The sequence below is a fragment of the Lutjanus erythropterus genome, chromosome 8, assembly GCF_056507025.1.
Source record: "Lutjanus erythropterus isolate fLutEry1 chromosome 8, fLutEry1.hap2, whole genome shotgun sequence".
NCBI lineage: Eukaryota > Metazoa > Chordata > Actinopteri > Lutjaniformes > Lutjanidae > Lutjanus > Lutjanus erythropterus.
The window spans coordinates 25,935,504-25,960,679 of record NC_139324.1 but is presented as its reverse complement, the minus strand read 5'-3'; the positions used below and the strand labels follow the sequence as shown (position 1 = coordinate 25,960,679).

General features: G+C 38.9%; 1 protein-coding gene across 1 annotated transcript in view; it reads left to right on the top strand.

The window, feature by feature from the left end:
- Positions 1 to 5,203, top strand: part of LOC146322919 (ATP-binding cassette sub-family C member 4-like) — a 57,120-nt gene extending 51,917 nt beyond the window's left edge. Inside the window, exons 30-31 of the mRNA XM_084725056.1 lie at positions 903 to 1,037; positions 4,477 to 5,203. Coding sequence (XP_084581182.1) covers positions 903 to 1,037; positions 4,477 to 4,554 — 213 coding nt within the window. The 3' untranslated portion in view covers positions 4,555 to 5,203. The remainder of the gene's footprint in view (positions 1 to 902; positions 1,038 to 4,476) is intronic.
- The last annotated feature ends 19,973 nt before the right edge of the window (positions 5,204 to 25,176 follow it).

The window sequence follows — 25,176 nt, the reverse complement described above, 5'->3', positions numbered from 1 at the left end:
CTTTCCTGCTACTGCCTGCAGAGGTGCCAATTAGTGCCATTTGTGGCGGCATTTGTTAAGCGTCTATGGAGGACAGGGCACGACCTGGTGGCTGCTCGGTCACTGAGGGGGTTGCTGGGAAAAGCCAAATATCGCACAGCGGGGACTGTTTCACACCTACGCCCGTGTTAAATGCCCCCAGATTGTTACGCACTCCGGGAGAACTAAATTGGGGCCCACCTGAATTGCCTTGTCCAAATCCTCAGCTGTGCCATATTTAGACAGAGAATGTTTTCCAAGATACATCCTCCGTCTCCAAGCATCCTGCTCCTAAACTGTCGATTATGACAGCAGCTGCAGAAGTCTCCCTTTCACACTAAACACTCCCTGAAACTGGGCTTTAGTGATAACAAACTGCTCATTACCGCTGTAAGGGGATGGAGCTTGTTAAAATTTGTCTGTGATATAATTGTAGTCTTTTCCAAACTGCTTGTATTGGCACTATTCATTGTGTGGTTTATACGGCATGTGATGACACAGAAATGATGGTAATTTTCTAGAGTGTCTTTAAGGTGTGATTGTTGGATTTGACTGAGGACCACCCCTGAGCCGCTGAAACGCCGGGATAAATACACGGATAAATCCCTGATCTTCAGTCTGTCAGAGTCAGCGCACTTGACTTTCACACTGCTAACAGGCCACGCTCATTGTCCGCGACCCTGTCGAGCAGAAACAGGCACCTGTGTTTGCTGTTCCATGAGTCACATAAAATGGATGGTTCCTATGTGCAGAGAACTACTGTTTCCCCATTCATCTTGCACTGTCTGCATGCATCACTCAGCAGCGAAACAGCTGAAATGTCAGTTTTCCCTAAAGTATACAGGTGGTGGCACACACACCCTGCATTGTATGTGTGATTGCAGGTTCTGGCTGCCGGCAGGATCCAGGAGTATGACCAGCCATATGTGCTGCTCCAGAACCAGGAAGGGCTCTTTTACCAGATGGTCCAACAGACAGGCAGAGCTGAGGCCGCCTCACTGCTGCACACAGCCAAACAGGTAACCACACCCACTTCTGTCCCAGGACGCTGAGGCTGTCACTAAATAGAGTCCAGCCGTGGCACACACTAATCCCAGACTCTCCCTTTAACTCCAGACTTCATTGCTCACCTCCAAAATAATACAGTTAAAGTGAGAGGAGATGTGCATAACCCTGACAATGCAAAGACACTTGATTACCATTTTAATTTAAAGTGCCTACTTGGAGCGTGGCAACACCATAACATTAATTTCAAGAGAGAAATTGTCCCTTTGTAGATTCACATCCTCTGATTTTATCGGCGAAACTCTCCGTATAATCTTTTTTCTCATAATGTAATTTTGATATCATTTTGCAGATGATTCTAGAAAAGCAGCTTTCTTTGCACTATATCTATTTGGAAATATTGGGTTTAACTTCATCGCGATTTGGGATAAACTTTCTATGGGGATTACTGTAATAGAGAATGTCCATATTTCCTCCCTGTAAAATTCATTTGTGATGTATTTCCCCTTCAGACACTGCACAGATAAGAGGCGGCTATTCATTGTTCAATTCCATTTTATGTGCATCTGTCTGGGACTACAGATACCATATTGCAACTTCAAACAGGTCTTTGTGAAATAAGAAAAAGTAGGCATCATTTCATTTTCTCTCTGTCCCTCGCACAAATTTATCAGCGGAACTGTATCTCCTCAGCCAGAGGAGTGAAATGAGTAAAATACTGATTTCAAAGACTCAGCACACTGTGGTATTATTTGCTATCGTCTTACCCCGCACACTGGTGGATTGGTAGTGACATTGTTCAAGCCCTTACGTTTTCTTTTCTTTATTGTAGGGTGCTCTCCTTAGATCAGATTACCGCAGCATCCATAACTGTCTAGCACCACTTATTAAATACTGAGATGGTCCACATGTTGTGTGTCAAGTTTCTATAGTTGTCAGTCAAGGTTTAAATACATTCAATAATCTGATATCAACCTCTAGCTCCTTTGTCCGTGCTGAAAGAGAATCCCAGAGTAGACAGTATATCTCATGCTGATGCCAACCTGTTTTCACCTGTTTTGCCTCCTTTCCTCCCAACTTTCTGTGATTGAAATCATTTTGTAGACACTTTAAAGGGACAGCTCACCCAAAAATGAAAATTCAGTCATCATCTTCTCACCCTCATGTCGTGAGTGAATGTGAATGTTGACCAGTTTGCTTGTCTGGTGTAAGCCATGTCTCCTAAAGCCCCAACATACCAAGTTGACAAAAAAAATTCACTGGAGGTCCTTAGCTTGGAGCCACATTCATGTGCACTTGCATGCATGTCTGAACTTGGTGTGTGTGTTGTGATGGTGTGCAAACATGTTGGGATTGAAGGAGACTTGGATTACACCAGACAGGCTGTATGGAGGCATTTTATGTTTTTTCCAGTTGTTTTTTATGTTTGAAATTTGGTCACCATTCACTTACATTGTCAGGGAGATTCTGCAACCCTGTCATCCTGTGAAACTCCAATTATGTTGTGTGGACTAACAAAATAAATCCAACCCTCAATCGGCATAAGGGTGAGTAGACAATGACTGAATTTTCATTTTTGGGTGAACTATCCCTTTAAGCAAACACACAGGTAAAGTAAAGTTAAATAAAACAAATGGGGATGGGAACAATACTGATCCAGCATCAGTGGGAGGACATGATATTGTTGAAAGGATTTATCAGTTATTGGACTTCAGACATTGATTGGCACTCTGATCTAAATTCCACAACACCACGAGTTTTTAAACACTATATTAAGCAGTGCGAAGTAATAGCCAAATAACACTTTTCACTTCAAGTATGCACTTGTGTACTACAATGTTAATGTACTAGCCACTTCAGTCATGGTGTAACAATAAACCAGCACAAAAATGAGAATTAGCAAAGATACGCTAACATAAACGACTAAACAAACACATTACAAACATTAACAAATTCAAACATTTTTATTTTTAAACATAAAATAGCAAACTCACAGCAATACTTAAGTGGAAATTATGCAAATAAGTGCCATCTCTCAGGCTTTCTGTTGTACATGCGAATGACACAAGCCAGAATCCTGCAGCGCAGCGTTACATTACACAAACTACACAAGCTTTCCAGACACTAATAATACTACCACTATTACTACTACTACTAGTTATAATAGTACTAGATTATCTGTGTGTTTTCATGACAGATTCACTTGCAAAAAAATAGAACAGACCCCCCAAACTATTGCTGCAGATTGTGAGCTGGTGTTTTGCCGAAAAAACATCCCTGCTGTAAAATGCATCCCATATACTGGGAGATAGCAGGGGTCGCTAAAAAACCCCTAAGGCCAGAATATACTTGCCTTGTAACCACATGTTAGCATATATGTAGTGCTAATTTCTGAGGACGTGCACAACTACTAACACTCAATGGATGCAGGATACGTGAGACAGGCAAGATATATGGATGTGCAGTATATTGCTCGCCTAATCCTGAATGTAACAGGATACATTTTTCGGCAGGGGTGATTTTTTTGGCATTACAGCAGCTATGGAGCTCTGTGTGCAGTGTTCTCTGTGTGTTCAGCCCAAATGATAAACATTTCCACGGATCGAGGCAGCAGTAGCCCAGCAACTCCTGTGTCCTGCAAGGTAAAATTACTGTTTTTTTCCAAGGAATCTTGGTCACTGTGACCACAGACAGCGGCCTCAGCTCCCCATCGGAAAAGGCAACAAAGTAAAGCAGCAAAAATGGTCTAAATATAGCTTCCACTTGAACCAATATTGATTTCTGCGAGATAAAAGCTCCTCATTGTTGGGTTGGCTCAGACTTAGAGGCAGATTAAGCATACATGGTGCAAGGTTATATTTCCAGTAGATTGTGGTACTGTGGAAAAAGTAACTGTAGGTCTGGATTTCAAAAAAATGTAAAAAAAAATCAAACAAACAAAAACAAAAACGTAAGTGTTTATTTACTGCGAAAAATGAAATGAAATTATAAAAGACCGCCTCCAAACATTCTTTGGGCAATTTTGGAGAGGATTGGAGGAATGTGAATTGAAGAGAAAGCCAAACACACAAACATACAAACCACTGTCCACTTATATTAGTAGGATAATGATAACAAATAATCATAAGCAACAAGAAAAAAAGAGTGCAGGTGTCGGTATAGTAACGGTATCGGCAGATATCCAAATTCAGATATCGAACTCAGATCCGAACTGAAAAAAAGTGGATTGGTGCATCTCTCAAACAAAACAATTTCAGTGATTATATGTTTCTCCCTTGGATTTCACAGTTGCTTATGAGGCTAAATAAGCCACTTTTGCATGCTTCAGCGGCTGACAAATCCCTTCACCCGGCTCTGACTGGATCTGTCATAAATCACACCTTAACAGATCGTAGTCTAGATTGGACTGTGTGCTTGTATTCTGTGACACTGCTCCCCCTGATGCGCTTACAGGTTTACATGAACAAAAAGCGAGTGACAGACGTGTGCTGTGCCAAGGACATCCGCGTCATCTTTGAGACGTCTCTTTGACAGTTTGGAGAGTCGCTGCGGCCCCTCACGCTCGCCATCACTGACCAAATCTTTCACCAGATACACTTAGATTCCTTACTGTGTATTAAAATGTCTTTAGGCGACTCCCAGCAGGCCAAGTGTAGTGTGTGCTGCATTTGATTGGCATAGCCCTTTGCTCTGGAACAGAAAAGAGGCAAGTATCTGAGGCAGGATGTGCCTTTATTGACAGCATATTACTGCACGGCTCTTTATTGATTGCTATGTTTATGTATGTGTGCTCTGGCCTCTTGGGTAACTTCAATCCTGCACTGGTGTTGAAAAGAGTGCGGATATTGGATGTGTTAATCTTGGTGCAATAAATTATTGGTGGCTTAAGTTATTCTTTTAAAGCAAACATTGTTTCTTAGGACTGTGGTATTTTTTATTATTTGGAAAATGCTTGAAAAGACAAGGAAAACCTGAGACGAGACACCAAATGTTCACAGCAATCATTGTGCCTTAATCAAAGCATTGATTTTTTTTGTAATTGCACTGTTTTAACTGAGTAGTCTTCCAGCACTTTGCCGATAGTAGTTTAATGTCTACCTCAGCTCTTGTCAGGGAAGAACAGTTAAGTTTAAGTGTAACATGTCATGTACTTTTAATGATAACGACTAGGGCTGGGTACCATTCATATCAGTACCAATTACCTTGGCCTCAATATCAGTCCCTCAACTTTTTTTTTGATACCAAATTCCATTTTGACATAAAGAAAATTACATTACATGTTACGGTACAATTACTTGTTTTAAAGGCAAAAGCTTTTTAAAGAAGAGTTGTTACAAAAGTATTGAAGTATGGTACCCAGCCCTAATAATGACAAACACCAAGAAACGTAGGACAGAATTTTTTAATTTATTTCCTCTTAAAATTTATATCAAGTTTTACTTTAAAATGTAGCACCTTTTACTTTATTAAATTTAGTATGGCTATTTATTTATTTATTTATTTATTTAAACAGTTCACCCCAAAATCATAATATTTTCCTATGGTCTGTTGTGGTTTTTATCCATCTAGATTGGACTTTGGGGTGAGTTGCAGAGTTTTGGGGATATCAGCTGTAGAGATGTCTGCTTTCTCTTGAATATAATGGATGGCCAGATGGCCCTCAGCTTGTGCTGCTCAAAATGCCAAAATAATATATTTGAAAAACTCAACAGCATAAATAATGCCGTGGTTACTCAAGGTAGTCCACAGACCTTGTTGTGAGCAGTTTTATGAAGGAATTTGTTCCTTTCAAGTAGAGCAAAAAAAGTCAAGTGCCATTTAGTCTCATTGTTATTGGAGAGAAGGCAGATATCTCTATGCCTAATTTCTCCAACACTTCAAAGCTATCTATAATAAATAGCACTACAGGCCAGAGGAAAAATATGTATTTTTGATTCTGGGGTGAACTGTCCCTTTAAAGTCTTTGCTTTCTATATTTTTATGTTTGGATTTATAAAACTAATTGAGTTTTGTTAAAGAAAATTTTCATGGAGTTTGTACTGTGTAATTGTTTAGTCATAAATAAGCAATACAAATGATCACTTAGAATTTACAGCAAATGAAATTCAAATTAATAAAACAGTGTTGCTTGAATGTTTCAGTCCTGTCTTCATTTTGCGTTTTAAACGTTGTCTCATGTTATTCTGACTCACTAACCATTTCCTCCCGCTGTTGCTCATCCTATATTCACACGTCTGAATGGTCTGTTTGCTTCAGGTCAGTGGTTACAACTGGTCTCGACCGAGATGCTACAAATTGGTAAGTGGTTAAAGGAAAACAACCTGGTGATTATTCTGTTGAGTCAAGTGAGTTTAAAATTCAGTTTCACGGTGGTAAAGTGGTGCACCTATCATTCTAACATGTTGGCTGTGCAATATGACGATTAAGTTCCAATTAAAATGTAATTTTGTCATCACCAGCTCAATTAGAAAAAGAGCTGTTTAATTCGCCTTCGCACAGACGACAGCAGAGCCAGTGATTACACATTCAGAGATGGCTGTCAGTAAACACTTAGCTCGGTATAAAAGGCAGTATTTAACCAGGCCCGGATTTGGGTCGTGAACTGCGGGACATCGGTCCCTTTAAAAGCTGAGTGATTTACACAATTCATTAAAGCCAGTGAATCTTCAGCCAGCGTCATATTAAATGGTTACTTACTCTCAAATAGCCCCCCGGGAGTTGAATTGTTGGCTTGCGAATAGATTAAAGTTTACATTGAAAAGAGAAATTGAATTCAGAGGTAATCAATAGCATAATGGGCCAGTGAGAGGAGCCTGCTGCCTGAAATGAAATTACCATATTTTTAATCTTAATTTTCCACTCTGTTTATCTGACAGTGTGGATGTGCAATCCAAACAGATAATGAGAGAGTGGGATATTGACAGTGGGGTCCTCTGGAGTGCTTGTTTCAGTGATTAAACGCTGTGATCTGTGATTACTTTGTGTCGGGTGTCAGGCTGGCGGCCAGGGGCCCGGGGAGACACAGGCACATAGCAGCTGGAGCATCATGGGTCTCTGAGGTGCTAATGCACCTGACACAGCATTGACAGCATTCGAAACCCTATCAGGGACTGCACCACACGGCAGCTGCCACAATAGGAATACTCATGGCACTATCTACATCAGAGTCAGCATATATCCTCTCTGCTCTCCTCTCGATAACAGCCAGCACAAGAATGGTGACAACAAAGTTTGCACAATAAGTATTATTAACCAGATACCTTCCGACGTCGCCCGATAATAGCGCCATTTTAAGACATATCTGAATAGGTGTGCAAATAGCAACGCCGTCAACATAGTGCTGATATAGCTTTAATAAATAAATGTCTGAGAAACCTGGCTGCCCACACAATGAAGTTTAATCCCAAAGAAATAAAACACAAAATAAGAGTCAGCACAATGTGGCGGCAGTGAATGAAATGATGAATTCAGTGTGGCGTCCACACTTTAAGAGAGAAGTGATGCTGATTTGAGGATGCGATACATGTTCTGTTCAGTTAAAGATGTTTTATTGAGAGAATAATGTAACAAGTATCTATAACAACTGAAAGTGGTGTAAATTGTTTAAGGTTGTTTTGTTACGGGCCAGCAAATACCCAGTCTTAAGGCCATTTTAGGTTGAGGAGACAATGTTTTTCACAAACTTTCTGTTGTGCCAGCATTTTCTTTTGTGGTGGATACTGCTGTTTGACAAATGGAAACAAATTGCACGGTGCAGGCGCCTGAATGGCAGGGAGTTGGGGAGTGTCAAACTCTGTGCTGAAAGACGATGAAGCGAGAGCCTCAGGTTTTTGTGGGCGACTCAGACCTGACTGATCCCGGCATAAAGTACTTGTTGAAGAGAAGGAGAAAAGGAGAACAGGATTTCGACAGGCTGCAGTGAAATTAGGAGAATTGACTATGGCGGCTTTGTTCCTAGCTGGTGACATGGAGTGGGGGGAGATGGGGAGACTGGAGCGACTCCCCAGAGACTCTGCGCTCAGCCTTTCTAAAGTGACTACAAACTGAATATCTGACAAGTTCCCAAGGCCTGACATGACTCCGTGTGGAGCTAAGAAAAACAAACAACAAATGGCACGTTTTTTAAGATACATGTGGTGACACTGGATGTACTGTGTTAGAAAATGGCTTTTTATCTTGTTAAAAATAGGTCCTCAATTCGGAATATGTGGTTGCTATATTTTCTAGATTGTCGCAACAACTTAGTTAGACCTAGTTTTTCCCTGTGACAGACTTTGTGAAAGTAGAAAAGCGAGAAGTACCAAATGTTGATTTCCAACTTATTAGAGGACTTATAACTAGCAGTTTCTCTTTGATCGTGAATGACAAAAACAACAGAGACAAGAAGTTCTTCTCAGCAGGCACACGTGAGGTCTGATCAGCCGCACTGTATCACGGTGCCTCAGCAGTTTGGTGACCACTCCGGACTGGCCTTATGGACTGGCCGACTAATACTGCTACAAACAGTAATTATAGGTCACATGTGTAACGGATGATTATGCTTCATAAACTCTCCAGGCTGTTGTTTGTTCAAACTCTGTTGAGTGTGAGCATATTTAACATTCTGCAGATAATTGCTCTCAAATTAAAACATTTTTAAGCAGAAATTCAGCAGAAAGAAAATATTATATATTAAAATCATACAGTGACCAGGGACAGGTCGTCCCGAAATCAAAAATCCATATTTTTCCTCTTATTTGTAATGCTATTTAACTATCCAGATCAGTGCTTCTCAAACTTTTCACACTAAGTACCACCTCATAAAATATTATCACCATTTCCACTGATATTAAAACACAGAAGAGTAAGTCTACCCCGTTTAGGTATGATCACTTCATGAAGGGGCAGGTTTATTCCTAATAATAAGACTTCTTTCACAGTAAGGCTGAAGGTGTACCATGTGTTTGCATTCATGTTCAAGTACACATCGCGTTCTGAAGAAGTGCACAACCATTGTTACAAAATAAAGTATATCTTTGCCCCAAGGGAGTTGCTTACAGCCATCACAGTTTAGTTCATATCTAATCTTTGATGTTTAAATTAATTTATTTCACTTCTAAAATTTTAGAACACCCTTCAGTGCACCACCAGAGGGAGTTTGGGTACTAGTGGTCCTTGTACCATAGTGTGTGAATCAAGGATCTAGATTATTTTTATGTGACTTCCAAAGTTTTGGAAATAGCCGTAGAGGTTTATTTTGAGTAGCCGGGTCATGGTTTCTGGAAAGAGTCATTGCTGTTGAGTTTTTCAGTTTATGCAATTTTAACGCCACAGGACTAGTGCCATCTAGCCCCATTATATTTGAGAGTAGGCAGACATCTCTTCAGCTGATACCTCCAAAACCCAGTCACTCACACCAGAACTATGTAGATGGATGAAAACCACTACAGGTAAGAAGAAGAATATGAATTTTTGATTTTGGGGTGAACTGTCCCTTTAAAGAAGCAGAACAAGTGGTCTCAAAGAAGCCTGAGGTTTTTTTTTTGTAATTTTACCTGCCCCTGCTACGTGGAACTAAACTGGCTAATGTGACCCTTTGAAAGGCCACCAAATAGGAAACCTCTTTGCATGCTTTAGCCTTAAATCCCGGGCATGCTCTGTCACCTTCCAAAAGTGCTGTTTGATTCTTCAACTGCGAGAGAAAGAAGAAAAGTGGAGGGCTAGACAATAGCACAGGGCTTATCTCATCAGTAAATAAGGCTTATTGCTTAAAGCTATAAAAGGCTATGCTTATTGGTGATGTCATCCCTTTGTGGAAGATTGATGAAGCTTGAGGCAGGGGGCATAATGTGAGTGTGAATGTGTGTGAGGAGAAGGAGGAGGAGGGGGAGGAGGAGGAGGAGGAGGAGGCCTACTAGTGCACCAAACTCAAAAAATTCCAACTTTCCCCTGCAGAGTTTGATATAATTTAAAATGTATGACATATATTTTAACTGCTGCTGCACTAAAATTGCAGTCTTTGGTGGTAAACTAACCCAAATGTACTTCAAAGTTCAATCTGGCCAGGGGGCTTTTATCCTTGGCCATGAGAGCGGTTGATGTTCTGTGCATGTAAACGTGCAGCTTTGGGTAAAGGTGGGGACAGCTTGTGTCCCCCATTATTGTCTGGTTGCATTTACGTGGGTCCAAGGGCCCACTGTGTCTTTTCGGGTTACTTTCTCATCATTTCTCCTAATGTAGAGACCCACAGGGTTGGTGGCAAGCGCACAATGCGGCTGTTGTATGGTTACTGTCAGCTCTCTCAAATAAGGCTTCCTGTTCATTAGACTTCTTTTCACCTCCGCACAATGCGCCGGCTTTGCAGCAATAGTGAGTCGACGCCCATCTCTTCAATGCCATGTGAATAGTTCTAAATAGTGTTTATGCAAGCCATTGTTGTCTATTGTGTGTCCAGTCTTAATGCACAGTGATTTGCCTGCTTTTGTAGCCTGGGATACATTATCTTGCCTATGTGGCTTCAGATGCATGCCTGGCCTTTGAGCCAGTAAACAGTCTAAAAGTTAACTCCCTATGGACAATGCTGGAGATGTCTGATAAAGTAGGACAGAGTATACTGACTGCCCCATTTCATGTCCCTCTATAATTACTCAAATGGCTTCTTCCTCTGCTTAGTACAGATCTGTTTTAAACTTCCATTATTCGATATTTTTCCTGCAAAATCACACCTCTCTAATTTCATTTTTAGGACTTAAATGTGTTTTTTTTATTGTTTTTCTTTCCAGGGAAATGTAATAATATAAGAAAGTTTGGAGAAGAGAGTAAAACTTAACCTTAAAGCTGATTTTAAATCATAATCTGTGAAGATCATCCTCTTTTTTGCAATAAATACATAGTAAAGTTGACTCTGTTGCTTTGAAAGATTAGACTGACACTATCTGTTGCACATCTGGTGAAGAATTCCTTTTCAGTGGGGAGATGTATTTAAACCCTGTGTCTTTATTCTTCAAACTGTCAGTGTGAAAATGAAATGGTAATACAGACAGACAGCCAGGTGGATAATCTGACACACATCACAGTCAAAGAATAAAAACTTTTAAATCTCGAAGATAATGTCAAAATGATATGTCTTGTAATGGAAATTGTGTGTCTCATGACTCCCATCAGTTACTTTCACATGGATTTCTGTTGTTACACCGTGTGTTTGTACCACAGCTTTATTGATTAAGCTGGTTTGTAAAAAGATAAGAAGCAAAGCCATACCAACTGTGTGTTAGGTTCAGTTTATATACATTCTGCTTTGTACTAGTTTAGTTTATATTTTTGTGTTTGTGGCCCATCTGGTTTTATGAATAGTTCCTGTTCTTTTTGCTGGTAAACATCTTTACTATTAAGTTTTGTTTGTTTTTTTTGAGAAAATTTGGTAACATTATATAAAACCATCATTATTAAATGGTAACTCAATGAGTAACTCAGTTGCAACTTTATAATGACGTTCTTACTTAAAACTACGATGCTGCATAGCATTATTTTTCCTTGTGAAGGGCTCTTCTGTCAAGTTAGCAATAATTAATATGCAGCATCCAGATAGACTTTCCAAATAAAGGGACAAAGGCTACTTGGTTAAGTTTAGCCAGCAAAACTACTACTTTCATGTACATACAAAACATAATGCATGTCAGTTATGCATATGTAGACTGGATTGCACCAGCAAAGATACATTTAGTTTAAGATTAGTAATCAGAGTTTGGCAAACTGGGTTTGACATGACATGAATTAACTGAAATTTGAAATTAAGCAGAGCTCTGATGCACAATTAAAAACTAATCTCTGTTTTGTAAATCTAAGTTTTAGACATGTAAACTGAAATTAAATAGAGTTAAATCAATATGGAGATGCTTGTTTATCCAAATTAAAATGAATTAAAAAAAATATTAAATTTGCACACTGTCAAAATTTATTTGTAGCTATAAAATAAACGGGAAAGTCGTTATCTTATGTGTGCTTTGTATTCCTCAACAAAACGTCTAAATTGTTTGCTAGCTAGCTAAAAAGTAAAAAAAAAAAAAGGTTACAGTTTGCAAGCTATAGCTAAAAGTTTTTTGTTTGTTTTTTTAAGTTTGCTAGCAATAGCTACAAATTTTCTTTAAAAAGTTACAGTTTGCTCACTAACAAAATAGTAAACAAAACATTACATTGTTTTGCAAAAAGTTAGTTAGCTTAGCCAGCCTGCTCATGATGGCTCAGCAGACCCCCCTGTAAGAAAAAGCTTTGTGAAATGAATGGAGTAATATGTCCAAATATAGATTTAAAGTCTTAATTTTGTAAGTGAATCCTTGTTGTTGCAACCAAGCCATAAGGTATTATATTCATAAGTTGCAACTCTATAATAGCCATCCAGATAATGTTTCCAGATGGTTTTAAATATCTGGTCCATCATTTGGCAATCATGAACAAATACTTAAAATTGTTTGTTAACAGTAAAATAATTATTAACTCAATTCAGTATCAAGGAACCATTTTTCAATGTTTAAGTGTTGCTGGAAATTTGTAAGTTTGATTGAAAAGATAAGCTTCTACCTCTTCCTCTAGAAAACAAAAAAGGTTGGCGGCACCTGAAATGTTTCTCTAAAAGAAAACAAAATAACCCTGAAAACTGAGAGAGCTGGAGTGGGCAGCATATTATAGCCTTCATCTGTTTGTGGCATTGTTCTAGAGAGCGTATACATCACCTCCAGAGAGTAACTGATAGGCTCAACCATTCACCTCTTGGATAGATGCACAAAAGCAGAAGATATCTGCGGCACAGATTACATTATACTCATTTCAAAAGCATTCGCAGTCAAGTACGCAGAGCAGAAAAAAAAGATGCTTTTAATGCCGGCCAATGATTACAGGTGAGTGATGTAACTGATAGTTGGGCCATTATTGTTGGGAGATTTGGTGTATTTGACCCCCTAAAGCATTTCTGCCGCCGAGGGAATTTCAAACAAGCTTTGGACTGGGAGGAAAGGAATGTTATGATTGCTCTTGGTGACACTGATACAACACTGTCACGCCGCTGACTACAGGAGGAGCTTCACTGTGACTGACTCTCACTACAGCAACACTTAGCAGCAGGCATTTCATTAACCTGTCAGAGAGACGCTTTGTCTTTGATTGCCACATCCCCTCGCGCTCATGCTGCTGCTTATACATTTGACCTCCATTAGCCCACCAGGTGTGTTTCACATTTTATTTAATGAACTGTAGTCATGAGGTAATTCACTGCCTGCAACAATACTCCTCCAAGCAAGTTTTTTTCCCCCTCTTTTTTCACACCAAAGTAGTGATGTTGACTTGCGTTGCTCCTGGGCTGATATTTTCATTAAAGGCCCTCTTATCAAATAATGAAATAAAGAATCTGCTTCTTGCCCAATGCTATTACCTCCCACAAATCAAAAGGTTTCTAGTGTAATGTCTTGCCTCCCATGCCAGTTAATTAGGTAGCGTTGTGCTACATACTAATGCTACTTTCATGAGAATAATCTGAGACAATAAACCTGTCTCTTTTGTGTCCTTCTGCAAGCCCTCTTAATTAATATCAGCAAATACAAACCAAAGTTAATTGAAATTTGAACATCCCATCTTCACAGTTTACAATAACACAATCGCTACTGTTTTGTTACTGTTGTTGAATTACTATAATAGCTGGTATCATATCTCTATTTAGTATTGCATTGATCGCTCTCAGGAGTGCTGCAGAAATATAAAAGAAAGAAATGTCTTAACCATGAGTAAACACAGGAGGCAATATATGCAACCCCGACATTGATTCAGAGCGAGACATTAATATTCACACTCCTCCAGATAATCATAGCGAGGTGTACATGATTTGTTTTCATTGATTAAGTGACATTGCTCTAGCTTCTCGCAGCATGGTTATTAATATCGTTTGCATTGATATTATTTCTGCATTAACAACAATTTCACCAAGTGTGAGAGATTAGAGGACGGATGCAAAAGAGTAGCATCTCAGTGGCAGCTAGCTTTAATCAGAACCCTCTTTTGATGCAAAATCTTTACAACTTTAATCAATCTTTATGGACGAGCTTTTCAAACTGTATGCAACTTTGAATAGCGTAGTTTTAAAGAGGCTGTGCCCTCCTGTCAGATATCTGATGTGTTTTGCAAATTACAAATCCTTCTAGGAATATGAATTAGGTTGTTCCCCCCGTTCATGTTCAGATTTCACATGGTTTACATGAATTTTTACTACCAGCTAATGTAATCAGACCAACAGTCCAAACTAGCGTGAGACTGTAGTAAACAGAGGCCACAACAAAGCCTATTCTGGCATTCTTTTATTCCGGTAGATTTTTTTTTTGTTATCACACATCAGACAGAACTTTTTTATTTAGCGTACACTATGTCACTTAAAAGTCCATGTGCCACCATGTTTATTATTTCAGCTGTGTTCATTTTGTGCTGTATTTAACACTAGAACGGCCATGACAGTCATTTTGACTATTACCAAATTTATATTTGCAATAACTTTGTTGACTTAAAAAAACATAACCCTGCTGGTACCTGGTGTGTGTGTGTGTTTTCATTTAAATGTTTTTTTACGTAAATTACACAAAAGGCAAAGTAAATGTGGTCGTATTTTGGCCATGTGTGGTCATATGGAACGCACAGAAATTGCAGCGGCTACATTGTTACATTTTTGCACAGTTGCAGATGCATCTGGGTTGCTTAGCAACTACCATTGCCTCTGTCAAAGAAACTTCACAAGAGGTCTTGAGTTCCATTAACTTGCCCACGTTAAAATACAAATAATTAGACTGAATTATCGTAATAGGTAGAACAATTGAAGAATTTGAGGAACATCACCAATAATCATTACGGTTTACTGTATGCAGTGGCATACTTGTTGATGAATGCATAATTAAACTTTACTAAGCTTACATTTTTGTGCTATTTCATTTGCAAAAGATATCCTAACAGAATAAATGTATTCATCTTTACAACTTTAATCAACCCGTACGGATGAGCTTTTCAAACTGTATGCAACTTTGAATAGTGTAGCTTTAAAGAGGCTCTGCCCTCCTGCCACATATCTGATGTGTTTTGCAAATTACAAATCCTTCAAGGAATATGAATTAGCTTGTGCAAACCTGAGTGTTCCTCCTGTTCATGTTCAGATTTCACGTGGTTTACATGAATTCTTAGCATCAGCTAATGTAATCAGGCCAACAATCCCCAAGTAGCGTGGGATTGTAGTAAACAGAGCCCACAACAAAGCCTAATCTGGCACGCTTCTATTCCAGTAGGATTTTTTTTGTTATCACACATCTTTTGTCACATTGGCCCGTGCACAGAAATAGCTAAACAAAATAAATAAATAGATAAACAGTGGGTTGTCTTTATAGCCTTTATGCAGTAATATTTCAGAGCCAAGAACATTTCTGAAGTTAACAGTATTTATGTTCCGGTTGTGTTGGTCACAGTCTGTCACACATTATTTGCATCTGCATGTCCGATTAACAAATATGACATATTCCTAAGATCAGGCTCCTAGCACTCTAACCACCCACCATGGCAATTAACTGTCTACTAAGCTAACAAGCGTAACACACATGCCTGATGCAAGCCAGTAGAATATCAAGCTACTCTCCTCAGACATATCCCTGTTTACCCTGTAGTGCCACACGGCACACATGTGCAGGCTAATTTCAAATGTTGATTAACTCGCAGCTCTGGACCGAGCATCTTTCCTCCCACCAGTATCGATACGGGGTTTATGTTGGAGTGCAACTGGCATTTGAAATCCACTAGAGATGGAGAGAGCTGTCGTCCACGTGAGGGACTAGTGAGACCTTGTCGGAGGAGAAAAAGAGCTCTCAGACAAATGAATGGGCTTTTCTTTGAGCTTTGAGCTTTTCACTGTGTCTTAGGGTCTGTTAGTAGTGAATCTACAGGAATTATCAGCACTGATAGCCTCTACTAGTGTACAGCTGACATGCTAAAATCACTCTGACCTTCACGCTGCCTGCTCAGGCTTGTTATCACTGCTTAGGCAAGAATATGGCAGGAAAAATAGCTTGAGAATGGCTGATTCTTTAAAAAGACAGATCCATAGATAGCAGCAAAGAAAGACCACACGTATTACATTCAGTCATTCTCACTGTGAGCCAACTGGATTTACAAGAGGCCACTTCTGACAGTAAACTATGTGTGTCACCAGAAAAAAATAAAATAATTCAAGTACAAATACTGAGTTAAGCCTTTGTTGACAGTGCTGGAAATATAGATCCACAGATGTAATTTCACCGCCACTGCAGGTTCAGGGATTTTATCCTGCGCAGCATCTGAAGGTTTTTAGAAGGGTTTTGTGGTAAAACCAGATTTTTTTTTTTCTTTTACAGCATGTCTGCCACCAAACTAAACTATCTGTTCTACTTATTTCTAAAAAAGCATTGACCGTCGGGGCATAGCCAATATGGAGGTTAATCCATTCTAGTGTCTATACTATGGGATGCTTATGGAAGCATATTTGCTTAGGGCAGCCATGCAAATTATTACTTACTGCCCTGTAAGCTGATAACACAAATTAGATACCCATTAAAGTTGAACAATGTATATAGAATGAGAAAAGATTGCAAGTGATACCTGAAGGGATGCTTAAGTCGTATGGCACTAAAATATGCCTCATGCTTGCAAACTTCAAAAGTGGAGAGATGTTTATCCTTGGGATTGGAAGATGCATAATAGTAATCTCATATGCACAGAGGCAGCTGCCAGGTGGAGGATAGCACACTGCATGTTTATGAATAGAAATCATTACAGGGACTGGGGAGCATACCGGCATGGACCAGTGACACAGAACTTTTTTATCATCTACCCAGCGTACACTACGGCACTTAAAAGTTCATGTGCTGCAATGTTTAGTGTGAGTTCAGCGGTGGTCATTTTGACTGTTTTCAATTTTGCATGTGCAACAACTTTGTTGAATTAAATAATACAATGCTGTTGGTACCTGACTTTTCCTAAAAGTGCCTGTAAATTCATTTAAAATTTTTTCTTTGTATAAATTACACAAAAGGCAAATATATTGCGTATATTGAAATTCCAGCGACTGTATCAGGGGCATGTTCAGTCATTTTTGACTGGGGAGGCGCTAAGTGGCGCACTGACTTATGGATGGGTGGCGTGAAGTTGGTGTGTGTGTGAGCGCATGTCAGAACAGCATTAATTTAACATTTCTACTATCTACTCGAGCTACTAACATTACAGTATCTCACAGTTTCATTTCACATTTTTATTTAAAAGATAAATAGTCCATCAATCACAACACAGCAGAGTGCCATCATACAAATATAATGTAAAGCTTCTATATTTTATTCTTTAAGTCCTAAAAAATAAATCACACCTCTACTATACCTTTTGTCTCAGGCTGTGAGACTACTAAAATAACTTTATTTATTAAATTTATTATTTATTTACCCATTTGCTGTATATAGTTTTTTGTATTATTTTTTGCTTTCTGTGAGAAGCATAAAGGGAAATGTTACTAACATCTCATTGATGTTAGTTGTAGTCAATGATCAATATTAATCTTGAAAAAAAATTAAAAGTAGACTATATAGAGAAAGAAAATAGTTCATTCTCAATAATACTTGTCAAACAGTTGGTGCAAAGTAAGATCCCACCATTAAACTGTCAGACAGCCAGTCATACTTAAGGGTAATGGAGTAGCACATGAAATGCCCCTGGGCTATACTTTTACTTTTTTGCGCGGCTGGAGATGCATCTTGGTTGCTTAATAACTATCATTGTCTGTCTGTCACGGAAACATTACAAGCAGTCACAAGTTCCATTAATTTTGAATTTTTAAAATAATTGAGGAATGTCATTATGTTTATTGATAAATACATAATTGAACTAATTAAACTTTACAAAACTTTTACAAAAGATTTTGGTGCTACTTCAATTTTTTAAAACAGGGGTGTCAAACATACGGTCTGTGGACCAGAATAGGCTCGCCAAAGGGTCCAACCCGGCCCACTGGATGACTTTGCAAAGTGTGAAACAATAAATAATTTTCAATAAAATGCACCGCTATTCCTGATTTGTATTGTTGAAATTGCGATTAAAACATCTTAGGCAGTTCATCATCTAACCCTGCAAATAATTTCAGAATGTTTTACTTCTTTACACAAACAGGTGAAAAATTTAGGGGTGATATTTAGAGGTTATTATGCAACTGGTCCGACCCATTTGAGATCAAATTGGACTGTATGTGGCCCATGACCTAAAATGAGTTGGACACCCCTGTTTTAAAAGATATCCTAATAGAATGAAAGCATTAATCTCTTAATTAGATGTTTATCATGGGAGATTATGTAGTTTGGAATTCAAACAGTCAAAATGACCACTTAGAGCAGTTCTAGTATTAATTTGTGTTTTTTTTTTCTTTGTCTTGTTGATTAGATCCAAGTGTTAAGAAACATTAGTGCCTCTTACTTTAAGTCCTGACCTGAATGTGGTTTGGAGTCGAGAACAACGAGGCTGTTAATCTGATCCCGCCACCTGAGGGGCCTGTGAAATCAGAAACATGCCAGCTTTAACAGCAGAGCCACAGCTCCACCGGGCCTCTATACCTTCACTAGCCTCTGCTCTTATCAGATGAGCCACTTTAATTCACACCTCTCTGAGGGCGAATACAAAATGTTCAGCAGCTTGTAAGAAGTGGAAACGCTGTTTGTGGCATGTTAGACGAGAGAGGAAGTGCTTCTGGCCTAATTCTACCTTTGACTTGCTTGTTGTCGCCTCTGAGCCCCCTTTCCCTTTCTGCTCCTCTGGCTGGCTGATAGTTAGGGATTCATCTTAAAACCTCCCCTTTGTCCGACGGACCGTGGAGTCAGCAGTTATTCTTCAACTGACGACTTTGAATGCTCGGCGGTGAAAGAGATGAAGCTGAAACACAAAGGCAAATTAAGGGTACAAAAACACTCGCCATTGTCCCATTGTTGCGGGTCACAAATCGTCAAGTAAAAGCAACACAGCGTGGTTGAAATGTATTCGCCTCCATCCCTTCCTCCCCCCCTCCCTCCCTCCTCCTCTCTTTATATTCATTAGATTCATTATAGGCCACAAAGGATTGCCAACAAAACAGCTTGTGATTTTAGTTGAATTCATCCCCCTCTGAGGCCTGCAGGGAAATTAAAGTAGGTGACTATCACTGGAGGGGGAGCAGGCTTGACACATCTGAAGCTTTCAGTGATGCTAATAGTCAAGCGTATCCAAAATACACAGGAGCTGACCTCAAACAGATTGTGGGGGTTTAAAATCATTAGTTTGCAAATGAAGCAAAAGTACATTGGTTCTATGGTAGAATCAGCCCACTCTGAACCTTTGATTAGTGTTTGTCAACTCCCCTTTCTCTTCATACTCCCCCGCCCACTTGCAATCCAGAAATTAATAAAGGAGACATAGCGACACTTTGGAGGGAAACGCTTGCATCTCCAGCACCTGTTAAACAAATGCACTTAAGGCAGGAATCAAATTGCAGGCAGGTTTAAATTGGTGTAAAATCTTCATTTAGATGATGTCCCCGGGGCCTGCTTATTACTTGAGATTTATATAGCATTAGTTCTGCCTCGCAAATGTGGTGCACCATTCCACCTCAGTGAAATATGAAGAGGTTTGATAAAAAGCTACAACAGATTCTCTCATTAAAAAAACCTAAACCTTTTAAAGATTCATTAATTTAACTTGTGGCATGCAGCTCTGACATGCACAGAGTTCTGTGCTTGTGCCCCTGAGCGCTGTATGTTATACGGTGTAAGATGTTGCTGTGGCTCACTGGCATAGGTCTCCGAGAAAAAGAGAGTACCTGCGACACTGAATGCATCTCATTGCACTGCAGATGTTCATTTTGACGCAAAGAAGAAGCAACATATGAGGAATTCTGTAAGATTCTTTGCACCTGTTGTCAAAATTTGAAGTTGGTTACACTTCGCTATCACATGTCATGTCGCCGAGAATGGCGCACATCACGGTGAAGGCTGGAAAGGAAACTACCACAAAGGCATTTCATTTGCAGTGGTGCCCCTATTGAGTATGTCTGTTTCAGTCACCAATCTGTTTTGTTCTCCATCCTTTTCAATTTGTTTACATTTGGCCCCTACTGGAGAGGGACAGTCTATTGATTTATTGTCCCCCGCTTCCTGAGAGTGCCGTTAAAGAGCGCACAAGGCCCCCCCGTCTTCAAGCCTTGCTCCTACATTGTGTCGCCTGGTTGCTGGCTTCTGTTTCAGAGACAGGCCAGGGGAAGGCCCTGCCCGAGCATCACAAGGACCCCACAAGAAAAAACCAATGCGAAGGCCTGAGAGACAGCGCCGCGGCACAATGTAGCTCCGTCTGAATAGCAGACGTCATGGGACCTTTGCCTCCCACAGAGGTTTTTTTTTTCTTCCTTCTACATTTTTCTTTCAGCAAAATGAGACATTCACTTAATCATTATATCAGAAATGTTACTACAGCATATATGTAGCTATATATAATAAGGGTGCACTCAAATCTGATATGTTATTTGGGAAAACATAAATAATGTGATGGAAATAGATATTTCTTCTGTCCATAGTTAAAAAAGGTCACATCCATCTTAATCAGTCACTGATTTTAAGCAGAGGGATATTTTTATATACTTCTATAATTTCACTGTAGAGTTTCTATATACAAAGCAAAACAGAACTTTTAGATTTACATCTTTTTCAGTGTCTGATTTTTCAACATGCCCCTGTTAAAGACAGTTCATAAATATATTTAGTTTAGCTAAAAATAAAGACAGAGTAAGGTGTGAGGATATGAAAATATTTAATAATCTACCTATATTAAATCATTTTAATGCTCTGTAAGCACAATAATTGCATTGCCAATGAATATAAGATTCAAAAATGAAACATTTACCCAACGAACCACACCTGCTTCTGACAGATAATTTTGTTGGTTGAACAGATACAGATACAAATAAAGACTTCTCTGTGCATCCATATAAATATGAATAAAATACAATTTATATAAATGTAATATGCATACACACATGTATATATACATACACACACAACCACACACGTAATTTTGCTATGTTGCTATATGTATATATACACACACATTTTTTTTCCTCCAGCAGGGTGGTTTGTATTCATGTTTTGTGACATCTCCTTTTGCAGATTGATATTTTTTATGAAAAGCACTGAAATTCTACAGGACAATTTATACGAGTCAAAGGAATCATTTCAGATGAAAGTTGAAATGCTATTGTAAAATGGCCCTTTCACTCCTCCCGCTTGAAGATAAACAATTTCCCATGAATATATGGCTGGGCCCCCTATCTATCACAAAAATCAGAATGTGTCCCATACTGAGCCTATTGTAGTCTATTAAAAGAAATCCTTCCCTGTGGCAACCATTTTGCAGGTTTCAAGTAGATAAATGCCTTCCAAGAGGGATAAGAATGCATTTCTACAAAACTGCATTAAAGAGTAATGTTTGTCAACTACTCCGATAAAAACTTCACAGTCACAATTCTTTTTTAGAGGCGGCAAATGCATTGGCAATGTGTAAAGCTGATTGGTCTGGGGAGGCTGCCTACAGGTTAGCAGGCCTCATTTCCAATCTCTGACAGCAATATGTGTCGCTGCGCGCTTCATCCCGATTGCTCATGTTCAACACAAACCATGGTCACTCTATATATGGAAATCTCTGTCTTCAGGGCGAAAAAAAATTAAAAAGGTGAGATTGGCACTTTAACCTCCGTGCCCCCCTGAAAATATGTTTTAGTCTGATACATTATACTACTGCGAATTATTTATCAAGAAGATACAAGCTTGATATTTCAAAAAAATAATGAGATGTTGAGGTGGCAGCTGGAATGTTCTGGTCCAGCGAGCAGCATCTATGAATCGGGGGAAATGAAGTAAATATGGCTGGCTGGGACACACCATGTGCAGAATGTGAAAGAGTGGAGTGCTGTGTTTAGGTGGCACTGACCAAAAACTTCAAATCCTCCCTTTGTGGACGTCTTTTGGTCTCTTTTCGAATAGTGGCACCAAATTTAGCCATGTAATTCACCTTCGGTTATAATGACAATTAAATATATTTGAATTCAAATTATAAGAAGCACTGTTTGTCTAAATAAGTGGTTCTCAAATAGGGGTCCAGGGACCTCCAGCGGGCCATATCAATTCAGTAGTCTGTGAAAAAGTTTTCAGATTCATTTATCAAATTATCATGATATTAAAATTATATTTATTTATTTATTCTTTATTATTTAATCTAATCAATCTTTATAATCTCTGAATCTAACTGTACATTGCACTCTGTATAATTCTATGTGTGACAATAAAATTTACCTTTACTGTTACCTTAGATCAGAGATTCTCAGTTTTTTCTCAGGTAAGAACCTTTGACAAGATAGAAAATATATCAGGGACCCCCTCTGAATAATTTGACAGCCTTTTTTTTTTTTTTTTACACTTTTACTTAATTATGTGAAAGACCAACACAAGAGAGATGCGTTAGAAAGATAGCAGACATATATTACACCACCAATATGCAGCCCAAACAACACTCCACCACTGACCCAAATCAACCACAGAAAGACAGCTGCTAAACAACAGTTTATTAAGATAGAGATAACCAAGACACTGAAGTAGGACAAACAAAATCGAACAAAAGGCAACAAGTCAAAACATAAGTTTTCAGCAACACAAAAACATAACATTTATAATGACTCATAGATTAATAGATTAGTGGTAATTGATTAATTAATATTATTTGTTGGACTGTGGACTAAAATAAATAAATTAATATTTTTTAAATAATGCTAGTTTAAATTAATGATTCTTAAAATTTTTCACAGATCCCCTGGCAGACAGTTGCGGGCCCCTGGGGGTCCTAAGACCCCTGTTTGAGAACCACTGCCTTAGATTACATTCTAATCATAGATAAATCTTCCTCCCACCAGTCCAGCACGCGTCCCCCACATGTCACCCATTAATGGTGTAAAGCAGCTCTCTGTACAGGGACGTACATGCTGGGCCCCCCCGGTATATTTTCTTGTATTGTCTTTTATCTTGTACAGGGTCCTTAGCCAAGAAAAAATTGAAACCCTCTGCCCCAAATGTTTAGTGCTTTGAGTGCATATACTGTAGATAAACATCTGACACGTTAGGACAGTGTTGTTTCTAAAATATGGGTACTAGTGCCCCTAGTGGTACTTTGGAGTACTGCAGGGGACACATGGAAAAAAAGAAGGAGAAAAAGTTAATTAAAAAAATGTTCTGAATAATTCCTCAAATAATTTTACTATAATAAGTTCAACAGAAAATGTTGCTGTAAGTTTGACTAAACCACATTTTATATTCAGTATAGCTATTTTCAGTGCAATCGTTAATTGCTGAAAGCTGTCAACTCCTGTAAAACCTCACAGGAGAAGAAAAGCGCAGGCACATTCACTGTGAGCTGGATGCCAGTTTCGAGGCTGAATTACGGACAAAAATCAAGAAGATGAATTCGTGATTGAAATGTATCAGTAATACAGCTGAAAGAACAGAAAACAAGTGAGGAAGAGTGAAGACGGAGCCAATAAAACACCATCAGTGTCAGGAAGAAAACATTTTGATGGATTTCACCTCAGTGCAGCGCTGTAGTTTACCTCTTTATGTAGGCTTTTTTTTCCCCTTACCGATGTTTTATAATGGGGTAGGGGTAAAATTGTCACTTGTGACTTTTTCAAGTATGTTTAAAAACAATACAACACTAAAATCTCATAGTATCAAAAGTGTGGAAGCTTCATAAAAAATGCATCAAGTGCTCATTAAAGACCTCAGTTCAGTTAAATCTTTATTGTCTTGCCTGAAATTTGGCTCGCAACAAAACCAGCCAGTGTTGAGTGACTTCTTCAGTACCTGCACTGCGTATCAGTTGTTAATGATAAATAAAAGATTCTATTCCACAACTTGTCTTTTCTTTTTGCTGTGGTATTGAAACAGGTATTCAGTTTTCCTATACTAGTATTGTATTAAAGGTTAAAAATTGGTATCATGACAACTCTTTCAGCGAGCACTTCACTGTGAAAAATATTTTTAAGGTGGCACATTTTTGAAAAAACTTCCCTATTTGTGGTTTATCAAACACCTCAAAAGATGATGAGAGTCCAACGCAGAGCCTAGAATCTCTCAGGCAAAAACAAAATAAGTGTTGTGCTGCTAAGTTGAGTTGAAAGAGCCCACCTGTCGTCACACCGCATTCAGGGAACAAGTCATCCAGTTGTTGCCGTTCATACAAAGCGAGTGAAGAGAAGAAATCCATTCACACACTCTGAACGCAGTTGAAGTGTGTCTCTCCTCAGATGACTGTTATTTGAAAGAACAAAACGGAGAAAAGCCGTGTATTAATTCACTTCAGACTCTGTCAGTCACCGCTTTCACTCCACTGTTTGTCTCTCACGCTTGGATGAACACACAGCAATCAAGGTGAACCGTGACTTGTTTGATTCTTTAAGGCAGTGACTAACATGTTTTTCATCGCGACCTATTCATACCAACACAATGTCATCTCAGACTGTCGTATGGTTTTAGAGAGATGACTGTATGCTAAAATAATTCTCTTTTTTTTGTGATGTTTCTGTAGGATTTAAATGATACATCATGCTATTAATGCATATAAAATGAATTAATAGTAAAGTTTTAATATTTGTATTGTTTCATCAGGCTTGTATTGTGTATTTCAACTTGTTGACTGAATTAAGTAAATCAAATGCAAGAAAAAAGTGTTTTATTTCAGAGCTTTCCCCCTCCCCACTCCAAACTCTTGTCTTTGTTTTGATTTATTTCATCCTCTCAGAACATCCCGTTGCTTTTCAGGGCCCCTTTTGTTCTTGGTGAAGGGGTCTTTTATTTGGGAGAAATCTCCCATCTCAGACCAGCGCTTTGCCTTGATGCAGATCTTCATTAATCTCCGGGGCCGCTGTGGGCTCTACAGCAGCCTGCCGTTTTGATGGGAATTGAATTTGATACCGTATTGTGGCTTGTATGGAAGCTAACAATGGCCTGTGTTCCTGCCTGTGTCTGTGCACAATCAGAGAGACCCAATTAAATAATTTGGTACAATAAAGGGGAACAAAAGGAT